The following is a 13,192-nucleotide window of genomic DNA, read 5'->3' as shown; positions in this document are numbered from 1 at the left end:
AACTTGTCACCAATTGGAGCTGCTGCATCCCATTTATTGTTGCTTTCTGCATAATATTTAGGCTCCTGTTAACTATGTTTACAGCACTAGAATTCTTTATCCTTTATATCTCCCTATAGTTTGACTTTGTAAAGCAGGGTACTTTGAAATTTATATTTATATTATGGGCATCCCCAACCTAAAACAATTTTCTTTACATCTGATATATAGCTAACTCCTCTTATGCTTCCTCAACCTGTTGATGACTGGGAGTTTTTAAGGCTGTACTGGTTTTGCTCTATCCCTGTTACTTTTTCAGCACATACTTACAAATGAGACTAGTTGCTACTATTAACACCTGTTCTCTTCTCCGCTATTTGCATAATTTATTTATTTACAATTAACACCTACATCAAAGACGTAGCTAGCATTAAACCTACGTCAAAGACCAGAACTCCCTGGGCTGTTATCATTTGAGCAAGCTGTCAGGTGTTACTTTGTGAGTAGTTATTTTCTAACCTTGACTAAGGAAACTTTTCCTATACAAATCTAGCCATGCTACAATGACAGCCCCGTCTATTCACATTCTCTTTGTATATTTCCTTAGGTTTTTTCCTGCTTTTTTAAAGTTAGGCAGAACTTTTATATTCTTAGTTGGCTGTTGTGCTGATATTCAATGACATAACATTAGGAATGTTAATATTAATATTTATATAATGAAAGGCCATCCTATATTGATGTGTTTATCTAGTGTTATCTAGTAAAGAATATCCTGTTGTCTTTTACTGCATGCAAGACCATTGTTGACTTGGTTGAGACAACTCTCCCTCATCCTTGCTAGGAACAGCTGCCATTAAGGATTTCTCCTCTCATCATCACTTTACTCAGCCAAAGTAAAAGAGGAGATAATCCCCTGAGCCTGTTAAATATGCATTCCATTTTGTATGTGATAATTACATTCTCAGGAGATTTGTGCAATGGGATATACCAGTAGTGAAGTCAGAGCACTAGTTAAGTGTATTGGGGGAATCTGGAATATTCTTTAGTGCAAAGTGTTTAAATAATAGCTTTTGCTGAACCTGGTGACTGAGTGCAGCACAAGCTAATCCAATACGGGTATCCTCTAATGCCTAAGTTTGTTCTCCTTCCGTGGTCTGCATTGCCAGAATAACCCAGACATGCACATTGGTAGATGAAGTGTTAAGAATCCCCTGGCTAACAGGGATTTGAATAGATAACTACTTGACTGATAAACATTTATCACCTCTCAGCTTCTGTTGTGTACCTGTTAGAGTGGCTGTCAGCATGTATAGATGGTGAAGCACTTCGTACGTCTGTATGAATATAAAGTTATTTTGTTTTTAGCATAGCAGGTACAGATTCTAGCTCTGAATAATTTAACGTAATATAAACAGGAATTGGATTGCCTCCATGGTGTTTTAAGAGAAGCTTCCCATGGTGAATTTGGGGAAATGAGGAATCATAACACAAAACAAGTCTTTTTTAAAGAAAATCTATAAACTGAGGAAATATTTTTATTTCATTGATAAATAACTATGTACAAAGCATAATGTTATTTTCTTATTATCTAGGTGACAAACAGCATGTTTGGTGCTTCAAGAAAGAAGTTTGTAGAGGGGGTCGATAGTGACTACCACGATGAAAACATGTACTACAGCCAGTCTTCGATGTTTCCACATCGATCAGAAAAAGATGTAAGTTCTGTGACTCTGCATATTTTTCACAAGTTAAAACAAAGGGTTTCCCCTCCCTAAAATCAGGCACACGGAACTAGAACTACATCTGTCAGTAGGGCAGACCTTCTTTGCCTGCACCCCTCTACTGCAGCCCAACATGGGATATCCAGAAACAACATGAGGGGGTATTCAGAGGCCCACAGTAGAAGAGGAAAATTGACTGAAATTGCCCCTCCCCCCTTTGTCAAAATATTTCAGGGGATCTTACCCAACAAATTAGGAGGTTCAGGTCCTTGTGCAGAGTTAACTGACATCAAGGGCTAAATGGGAAAAACGTTTCAAAATCATAGGATATATTAAACATGTAGAATTCAGGATTATGTTGATTGAGATTAAATTCATTAAAATGTGGAATTTATTGCCAGAGGGTGTATTGATGGCCATATATGGTTTTAAATGGGGACTAGATATATTCATTGAGGAAACTTCTGTCAATGGCTACTAGCCATGGTGATTCTGGAGAGCATCCACGATCAGAGGCAGTAAACCTCTGAATACCAGTGCTAGGAGACAAAAATCAGGGGGACGCCTTGGCTATTGTGCCCTGTTTTGAGAGACAGGATGCTGGATTAGATTAGCCCTGTGTTTAAAATTCTTCCATATGTATTATAAGCTATCTGATTTCAGCATAAAAATTCTGTGTGACCCTGAAAGTCAATCTGAGTGCTTATATTACAAGTGATCTGAAACTAGAACATTGGTGGGGGGACAGCAAGGGGAGCAAAAGGGAGCATAGCCAGCTACATAACCCTTGAAGCTTACCAGGTGGTGATGGCTCTTCCCAGTGGTTTATCTCCAGTGTTAGGTAGTTACTGCCTCTCAGCATGGAGTTCCCATTTTGTTGTCATAATAGACCTGCTTGTCATACATTTGTCAAAGTCCTTAAATGCTCCTTTTCAGAACCTGGGGGCTCTTTTGCTTGTGCCAGTTCAGTAACTCATGCACATTTACATTGAGTTCCACTGAAACATGAGGATCATCAAAAGTATTACAAAGTTGAGAGGTAGCTGTACTATTTATGTTTGTGGAAGTTTTCATTGCAACACATAAAATAAACAATGCAATAAGACTGGAGTCCACAATCAGAGAACAATAAAATTAATTAATTCAGTACATCTAATAAACAGTGCATTAGGGACTGAAACAGCCAAAATGTTTCCACAGATAATCAAAAATTCCCTTTATAAAAAGTTCATTCATGAACAATTCCATTTTATACCATCCCTTTTCCCTTTATAAAATGCCCTCTTGAACGGTTCTGTTTTAAATATTCTGCAGAACAATAGAAGTTCTTGACCTTGTTAGGCAGGCAGTTGCACCACGTGGAAGCCACAGCAGAGACTGCTGTTCTGCAGTGTTCTGTATCCGCTGGCATTTCTGAGATGACACCAAGGGGCAGGCCCATGTAGAGCACATTACAATAGTGTAGCCTTGAGGTTAACTGTGGAATGGATACATGGGGCCAGATAGGCTGGGTTAAGGTAGGGTACATCAGGAGGTCTAGACAAAGAAATATAGAGCTGAGTGTCATCATCATATTGATGATAGTAAAGGTAAAGGTTCCCTTGCTCGAAAGCCAGTCAAGTCCGACTCTAGGGTTGCGGTGCTCATCTCCGTTTCAAAGCCGAAGAGCCAGCGCTGTCCGAAGACGTTTCCGTGGTCATGTGGCCGGCATGACTAAACACCAAGGCGCACGGAACGCTGTTACCTTCCCACCGAAGTGGTACCTATTTATCTACTTGCAATGTCTTGCTTTCGAACTGCTAGGTTGGCAGGAGCTGGAACTAGAGACGGGAGCTCACTCTGTCATGCGGCAAATCAGGACTTGAACTGCTGAACTACCGACCTTCCACAGCCTGCAGTTCAGCGTCTTAACCACTTGAGCCACCGCAGCTGATGATACCCAACTCCAAAACTATGAATGATCTCTCCCAAAGGCTTTACATGGCAATTGAACTGTATGGGAGATAAAACTAAGTGTTATGGATCTCCACAGTGCAAGTACTGCCCCACTGATACCTGGTCTCCGATAGCAACCTTCTGAATCTGATCCCTAGTGAATGATTTAAACCATTCCAAAGAACACATCCCTTGATACCTATTTCTACTTCCAAATATTTCAGCTGGATGGTATGAGCGATTGCATCAGAGGCTGCTGATGAATACAATAACAACAACAAAGAAGCACACCCCTTATTTACATTCAAATGGCGATCATAAGCTATAACCACCAACCCTGTCTCCATCCCATAGCCTGGCCTGAAACCCAATTCAAAAGGGTCTAATGGAGTTGTATCACCTTGGAGGACCTGGAGTTACGCCACCACTGCTCCGTCAGTCTGCCATTTCTGGATAAGATAGAAAAGCTTCCTTGTCTGATTACTTGAAGGCACCCAGGCAAATGGCTCTTCATGAAAGCCAGAAATCAATAGCCTAGTTTTCAGTGAGACGGTAAAGTTGTATCTCTGCTGTACTAGTTCAGACGGCAGTTGAAAGTCTACGTGTTTCTTTTTCTACGTCTGTGGTCACCTTTGGAATTCTGACACAAGGTGGTGGGCACAACCAAAAAATGTCAGAGATAGGGGTTATTTATTTATTTTTTAAAAAGAATCTATTTAAGGAGACAGTGAGGGTACAGAAAAGGAAAGGAAAAGAAAAAAGGGGTTATACAACATAATTGCGTTTATCAAGGACAATCATGTAATACAAAATGTATAAGACAGAAAATACTTTCTCTTACATCCCCTTTGTTATAATTTTTAAGGTATTACCTATAATATACAAAAGTTCTTTCTTCTATTGGAATATGATTTTATTCCAACATTTAAGTTCAGGTTTCAAACTTCATAGTTAATCTGTTTTTGACTACATCATTAGTTCCATCATTACTATGTATTCAATATTACATATTTTCACCACTGCATATTCATCAGAACCTTTTATAGGTAAAAATATATATCAAGGGTATGAAGAAAGGTTTATTATATATCTCATATCAAGAACCGATTTGTATTCAAGATGTTACATTTAAAACAGATTTTAATTCTACCCCTATTTCATTACCATACATTTGTATATAATATTTTAGACAGCTTTTCATTCTTAGTTTGTCTTTTCCTAGCACAGTACACATAATACACACTCCATCTCTCCTCACATTTTGTAATAGACCTGTTTCTCAAGTAGGTTGTTAACTTTGCCATTACTTCATATTCAGCAAGTTTATTTTCCCATTCTTCTAAAAATGGATCTCCATTTTGCTGTGTAAATAGTTCTATCTGCTGTCACCATGTAGCTGAATATTCTAAAATTTTTGGTAATTTGTTAGGCAGAATACCTAATAGCATTGTCTTAGCTTCCACTGGAAACTTAAGCTTTAATATGTTCTGCATTTTTCAGTGTATTTCTTTTCAGAATCTTTTTGCTTTTTTACAAGTCTGCCACATATGAAAGAAGGTTCCATCTATGCTTTGAGATTTCCAGCAGTTTCCTTTGTAGTTTTTATCTGCTCCTCAATGTCCTTTGGAGTTGTATACCATCTGAAAAACATTTTGCACCAATTTTCTCTTAATGTCTGGCTGTCTGTAATTTTGATATCTTTTCCCCATAGTTGTTCCCATTGTTGCATAGGTACCTGTTCTTTAAAGTTTTGGATCCAGTTAATCATACATTTTTTCACTTGTTTATCTTCTGTTTCTAGCTGGAGTAATCAGCTGCTCAAATTCAGGTGCATCTTTTAGATCTCCACCTTCAGTGCTCATGATCTCCTTTAATCTTGAGACTGATTGATAATATTTCAGTCATTGAATGTTTATATCTTCATCTTTGATATCTTGCCAAGACTTGATTTCCCCCTGAGTGTTTATCATTGTGCCATATGTTAAAAAATCACTTTTATTTCTTGTGTTCTTATCATGGTAAGCGTCTATTAGGGACATAAGCAGAAATAAACCCTGGCATGTAAACCATATTCTCAAAAGTCCATCTCTGATAATGTGACTTCTTTCTTGTATTATGATCTTTTTAGCCTATTTCTTAATCCATAAATAATTGTGTAAGCCTTCGTCAAGGTCTGCTGATTTTAATTTTAAAGATAGAGTTTATCTTTAACTCTTAATAGCAACTCTCCACCATTGCAGGCAGAATCTTGTTTAACAGGATGCCTTTTAATCTGCACAACCAATCAGAAGCCCTGCTGTGCAAAATCCCCACCTATCCCCATCTACTTTCTAAAAGCATTTAGTGGGCACCAGGAAAGGTGTTGGTACGCACCACATTGGGGACCCCTGTTCTGTGTAAAGTAACCTGTCAGAGAAAGCCTTGGGTTGGAAAGCATTCGTCTTGGAACTAGGAGTGTACATTCGGCATAAGCTGAACTGAATAAATACCAAAAAAAATACCTTATTGGTATTTTGGGGATATTTATTAAGCCAAATCAGATTCTGTAATCCGATTCAGCTACCGATACAGTTTTCCTGAATAAAAGCCAATCTTATTTGGCTTTTTTTCAGTGTCCCCAATCAATCTTCCCTCCCCCTGGCTGGCCTGCTGGGGAAGGGAAGGGAAAGTGGATCAGTTTCAGTTCCTGGAGGGGACTGAAACTGAAGGGGAGGGAGAGTGAGTCAGTTTCAAACCCCTCAGTTTTGCTCTCCATGGCTCTGGGGCCAGGGAGAGCAAAACCGAGGGGTTGAATGCCTCCTTCCCATTAAAAAGGATCATACCTTCCTTTCCCTTGCAGCCGCAGCATGACTCAGCGAGAAAAGGGGGTATGGATTCAAATAATTTTGGCAATACTGATTTCCCCCAAATCCCAATAGCATATTGATATTGGGATATAATACTGATATTGGGATTTGGGAATATTGACCCCTACTTGGAACCCTTCTCACCAAGTTTTTTGTAATAAGGCATATTTAGTCATGTGAGCACCCACCTGCATTCTGAAGAGGACAGCCCAAACTGAAGCAAAACATACAGCAATGGAAAAGTTTTCATTACAGATCACTGATATATAAGTGTGTGTGTAGTAATAAAAACCACATAGTGATATAACTATGCATTTTGAATGCCTCTTTTGGACATTAGGAAATGATAACAAAGAATCTTTAGTTGCAGCAGATTTTGATGAACCAATGTGTATATTCTGGATATATTATTGAAAACCTGTTTTCCTTGACTTTAAAGTCAGATTGCCTAATAAAAAGTTTCATAGCATAAATTCTTTCTAAAATTATTTTTTTGTTTAGTGGTACAGTTAGTAAGACAGCATGATGTATCCAGAGGTTCCCCCTGCCTATGGAGCAGTTTTTGTGGGGAGGTGGCACGCAGCAGGTTCTGTGCATATAGGCAAAACACTCTCCCTGTGATTCTATTAGTACAACATGGACATCTTTCAAATACTTGGTTTCTGTTTTTATAACCATGTTGTGATAATTTTTTGTAAAATTTCAGTTGATGAAGTTATTTTATAGTTGGCCTATGTTACTTTGTATTAAAGAGTATAATGCTGTAGAAAGACATCATTATCCTCACTTTGACTTTTCCATTTTTAAATCTAGATGTTGGCATCACCATCAACATCAGGTCAGCTGTCTCAATTTGGGGCAAGTTTATACGGGCAACAAAGTAAGAATGCTATTTTTATTTTTATACATGCTTCTTTAATGGTAGTTATGTTGTTCTGAAACTGTGCTTGTGTGTTGTAGACTATTTGGCTTTATGTATGATTTCAGCATATCCATTTTATTTTTGAAAAATGGGCTTGAATCGGAGAACCATGAAGGGAGACTGTTTGCAGAATGGATCTCTGCTGCCTTCCTCTCCTTTCAGCAGCCCTTGAAAAGCTCCACTTGCATAACAGTATGTATCAGGAGCAAGTCTTGCTGATTCCCCCTTTCCATTGCAGCCCCTCCATGCTATGTCCCACTGTGTTTGAGAGCTCCCCAGCCATCAGGAATTTTTTGGGGAGTAGCTGCAGTAAGAAGGGGAACGTGGCAAGGATCCATTCCATGTTCTCTGAATCCGAATTGAAGAGTAGCTTTTGTTTTCTACTTTATTTTTTTCAATTTTTATTGCATTTATAGCCCGCCCTTCCCGCAAGCAGGCTCAGGGCGGCTCACATTATTTTATTGACTCTTTTTTTAAGCTAAGGAGGTTACAGAAAATTAAGTGAAGTGGCAGAGTTTTTCTCAACAAAGGATAACAGTAGTTGTAACAGCAGCACGTGACATGCTTATCCTGTGGGGGCCTGAAGACCAGGCACGTGTGGGTGAATTGGTCCCCATAGACAACAGTATTGGCTATGCTCCCTACTCCTCCATGGAGATAGCAATATGTGTACTTTTTTGAGCTCTTTGCTAGAACTCCTTGTAGTAAAACAATGCACAAATATTTTAATCGACTTTTTACTGCACCAGTTAATCACTGTTTTCAGTGCTAACATGTACAGTACAGAATTTTTAGATTGATGACTGTAATAGTTTATTAAGTATACTGTACATTTAAGAAGTTGGGGAAGGGCTGATGTTTCCATTTTAGCTGTTTATGTTTGTGATAACAGCTGAATAGAAAGTATAACATCTACAAAGTCCACTCTTTCCTTAAATAACAGAGTTACTTAATTGACTTTTGAGAACATGCCATATCCTTTCCACTGTGCTCTCTAATATTATGCAGAAGCCTGACTCTGAAATAGCACTTTATGGGCTCAAATCAATTTCTGTGACCTCCTGAAAAACAAATGAGGCATTTCTGTGAAACTGAATTTAAATCAGCTAGATGAACAATATGTTAGATGTTTTCCTCTGCTATAGGTTATAGGTTTGTTGTTACAGCCATGTATGTGTTTTTGTTGATTCAAAGAAGACACACACCTCTTAAAATTCTTAGAATGGATTATTGAAGCAGTATAATAGCAAGACTTCTATTTTTATAATATATGATTAAGTTACCTTTTAATTTTTGACATGATAAAATTGCAATAGTCTGCTATATGCAGCAAATACATATTTTAGCATATGGGTGATGAGGCACACATGATTTTCTTTTACCTCTTAGAAATATAATTGATATGATCAAGAAAAAGGACTAAAATTCAGATTCAGTCTCTGTGCTAAAAGTACCATTAGTTCAATCTTAAGAAGGTATTTTTTAAAGTAAGGCCTTTTTAAAACCGAGTGACTTCATCCTGTATTTTAGCAAAAACACTTGGTGACTGTACTCCCTCCAGCAAGTGGGCAGGATGGCCCTGTGCTCACAGCAGTAGGGCTTGCTTGAGACAACAGAACAGTTCACAGACATGCTAAAATTGACAGGCATGTGGTGACTTTTAGTTTTAGCATGAGTTCTGCTAGCAAATGTTGTATTTTAAAACTTTTATGTGCTTATATTCCTCTTATCTTAAACATGGCCAACAGAGCAACAATCAATCACTCAGAATAGAATTAATGCTTCAAGGGGTAATTTTTCTTTATAGTACATATTTTTCCCAAGTGCTGAATGCTTCAATAAAACTCAGTTTGGACTAGGAGTCTGATTTTTTTAATCTGTGTGTTTTTCCACGGTTTTATGAACTGTTTTTTGCTATCAAATCAGAGTTCCCATCTTCACATTCTGCATATTCCTCTGAATTTTTTAATAGGTGCACTAGGCCTTCCAATGAGGGGATTGAGCAACAATACCCCTCAGTTAAATCGCAGCTTATCGCAAGGCACTCAGTTACCGAGCCACGTAACGCCAACAACAGGGGTACCAACAATGTCACTTCACACGCCTCCATCTCCGAGCAGGTATTTATTGATAGTAAATGCTTCTAAAGGTATGCTGTATTTGTGTTTGCCTGTGCATGTGCATGTATAAACTTTAAGCTGTTCTGCATTCCAGATACTTAGAATAAAAAAAGAAAAAATTGTTAATTTTCTAGACCATTGCCTATACTTGAGGATGCTGCACAAAATATTGTAACGCAATATTGATTCCTGTCTATCAGAAAACAATAATTGCATTCTGCAGCACAAACTATGTCACATAACATTTCAAGTTGATATACCAAGAGCATTCACATATAGATGACCAGTGATTTTTCTATTTTTCATATTTTAATAACTTGTATTCACATATTTGCTGATGTTTTGCATTTGGTCTGACTAGCCTTGTTCCCTGAAGTGCCTTTCATAAACTCTGCCTTATAGGTACAGTTGCACAAATTATTTGTTCCAGGTTTGACCCCTGGTATAATTTCAAAAACTTGAGATTCAGAGCTGAGAGACTTCCATCTGAGAGAAACTTTGGGAGCCACTATCAAGATGTTTGGTAATAAAGGATTATTGGTCTAAGCAACTATATGCAGATATCCAACAGGCATTTTACGTAGAAGCAATTCTGAAAATTATGTTCTGTGTCCACAAACTATATTTTTAAGAGTAGACTATGACAGCATAATGTGGAAATAATTATATTTTGCTGAATTGTTTTATTGATTATTTCCACTGGTTCATCTTTTTTTAGAGGTATACTGCCTATGAATCCTAGGAACATGATGAACCACTCCCAGGTTGGACAGGGCATCGGAATTCCCAGTAGAACAAACAGCATGAGCAGTTCAGGATTAGGCAGCCCCAACCGAAGCTCACCCAGCATAATCTGTATGCCAAAGCAGCAACCCTCTCGACAACCTTTTACTGTGAACAGGTAAGATGGATGTAGTGCTGCTAATGGTCTGTGCCATTGGCTATAGGCAATACTGTTTGAATTCTATCTAGGATTTAAGAGGTAAATAATAATTATTTTGGGAGAAATAAATTAGTCTAATCTGAAATAAAATATTTTGAACATCTGTGATTCATTGTAATGTTTTAAAATCAAAACATAATGGTTTAATGTTTGAAGTTTACTTTTGGTAAATTTGCATTGAGATTAGGGAGTTTGTACCTAATATTTCCCTGAAGCATTGTGGTAGGACAAGTACAGATGTACTTGTTGGATGTTGTGAAATTTCCAACACAAATACATTTATTCTAAAACACTTAGGAACATGAGATGTAGTCTCTAACACAGCCTGCACCCTTGCAGAACTACTAACAGGGTTCTGAGAAGAGAAAACTAAAGAAATACATCTCTTCTAGAGCTTAAGTTTGACCAATGAATATTCGTTGAAGGAGGGATGTTTTTTTTTTAATCTAAAGTCAAGCCAGTTAGAGGCGATCTTTGCTGATTAACCAAAGCAGTATTTAGCATGTACAATTCTGCTTTTTGGCCATATTAATTTTGGTTGAAAAAATAACAAGATTATGTTGTTAGGGAGTGAGAGGCATTTTAATATCTGTTCAGTATATGCACTTTAGATCTATAAATAAGGAAGTAGATTTATGATAGATGCAATATGCTTGCTAATAAAGATGCTCCCAAATAACTTGGAGAGTGTAGATCACTGCTTAATGAAGTTTGCCAAAGAGAGTTTTAAAAATGGTGTTCTGTTGGATTAGGAAGTGCTACAGCAAGCTTTGATTGATCTTGAACTACTAGGGACCAGAGTCTGCTCTTTTCATTCCTTGGATACTGAAAACAGCAGGCTTTACTGTTCGTAGCCTATAATTATGGTGTCAAAGCCATTGAAGGTGTGGAGTTTTTTTCACAGGCTGTATTTGTCAGCCACAAATCTGTTTTTGGTGCACTTTAAGGATGGAATGTGTGGATTATCATTCCTCTTGTTTTAGGAATAGGAGTACATGACAGATTTTACTAAAACATTATTTGCTGGTACAGTAGTGTTGTATTTAAGAAAAAATCCAGTTTATGTTGCTAGGACATACTTAGTTTATATGTTATGTTGTTTAAGCCAAAGCCCATTTATATCCATTATTCATTCTCAAATAAAGAGTCATACCAATTGCTTCAAGAAATTAGAATGTTAGAACACAATTTTGTTGTCGACTCCTGTTTCTAGCCATTCCCTTTAATTCACATAGAGAATCCTGAATTTGAATATCAAAATGCCATTTCCAGATGAGTAAAACAGGATCTTTGACGTGGTCTCTGTGCTTCACAACCATGGGATCCCTTTCGCTTTTCTTTTTTATTGTTTGTTCTTCAAAAAAAATCTTTACTTTCCGTTGAGGGGGACTCTGCCCCCCCAACGTTCCCTCTTCTTCGTTTTCTTTTATGGAGAAGAAGTGGGTTTTCTTCAATAGGTGCAAGGGTTGCGGCAGCAAACTTGCTCCTCCAGACCGTCATACCCTCTGAATTTTTTGCCTTGGAGAGTCTTACTAGCCAGAGTCTTGTCGTCATTACGCTCGTTTTTCCAATCAAACGCAAAAAAATCGAGCAGCGCGACTTAAAGTAGCACTGCTGGAATCGGCACTTACTCCTACCTCTGCGATGGAAGAGAGACCATCAACATCGACCGCACCGGCATCGAGACCTGCCTCCGATGCTGACTGCCCAACACCCGTCCGCAAAAAAGGGCGCCTCCAAGTCTCTTAAGGTGGCGAAGAAGGGGAAGGAAGCGGTGCCTGCACTGGGTGATGCCCCTATAGTGCCTCCCGCTCCAACGGCAGTATCGATATTGGAGGCCCAACTCCCTCCGCCGATACCGACCATCCAACTACTGGATTCCCCCATCCAACAAGTGGAGCATCCGTACTCCAACATCGATACGGTGGAGCTCCTAAGTCACCAAATGGGTGCAGAGCTTTCCCCCTCTCCTTCGACTTCGTCGGCATCGATGGTATCAGAGGCTCCCGATGTCGAAATACGTCAGTACCGACACGCTTCTCGCAGCACACAACGTCATCCTCCGCGTCTCAACGTTCAATCTGTCGATATGGACGACCGAGACTACAGGGACGGTTCTCACAGACAAGCTACTGCTTTGTCTCCCAGACAGACGTCCATGGTCCAGAAGTCGATACCCCCGAGTCTTCCTGCCCCCTCCACCACCGATATTGTGGGATCAATGACAGTTGAGGTACCTGTACGGGGCTTATACACCATCCATGCCATGGTTGACTCCGGCGGGCTATTCTAATTGGGATCGCTATTCGTCCCACTCTGTTCACAGATCGAGATCGCCCCACAAGTTGAGACCTTCCGCATCTCTGTCTCGTCCTCCTGCAGACAATCCTTCCCACCATAGTATGGAACCAAGTCGTCCTCCCAACCTTCAGGTCACTCCAAACCCTGTCGTTCCACCAAAACCTATAGCTTCTCAAGAGGACACTTTGGTCCAAATACAACACCAAGACTCCTCTGACTCCATGGAAGAAGACTCGGAGACGGAAGCTTCTGAGGCTCATACCTCTCCTGACCATAAATCTCCCAACCAGGATGTCGCTGAGGACACAGATTTAGTTAAAAGAATCTCTTTTAGGCCTCTCTGTTGTCCAGCAACATCCACAGGCAACAGATGCGGTTTATGATATAGTTCAGCTTGATACCTCTTCCACCTTGGCATTGCCTAT

At 39.1% G+C, this 13,192-nt stretch overlaps 1 protein-coding gene across 1 annotated transcript in view; it reads left to right on the top strand.

The window, feature by feature from the left end:
* The window catches only part of CNOT2 (CCR4-NOT transcription complex subunit 2), a 92,074-nt gene that overhangs the window by 55,656 nt on the left and 23,226 nt on the right, over positions 1-13,192 (top strand). Inside the window, exons 3-6 of the mRNA XM_015405702.1 lie at positions 1,572-1,694; positions 7,295-7,361; positions 9,376-9,523; positions 10,242-10,424. Of these exons, the coding sequence (XP_015261188.1) occupies positions 1,584-1,694; positions 7,295-7,361; positions 9,376-9,523; positions 10,242-10,424 (509 nt within the window). The 5' untranslated portion in view covers positions 1,572-1,583. The remainder of the gene's footprint in view (positions 1-1,571; positions 1,695-7,294; positions 7,362-9,375; positions 9,524-10,241; positions 10,425-13,192) is intronic.

The sequence above is a fragment of the Gekko japonicus genome, unplaced genomic scaffold (assembly GCF_001447785.1).
Source record: "Gekko japonicus isolate JY-2015 unplaced genomic scaffold, Gekko_japonicus_V1.1 scaffold53, whole genome shotgun sequence".
Lineage (NCBI taxonomy): Eukaryota > Metazoa > Chordata > Lepidosauria > Squamata > Gekkonidae > Gekko > Gekko japonicus.
This window is presented reverse-complemented; position numbering and strand designations above follow the sequence as displayed.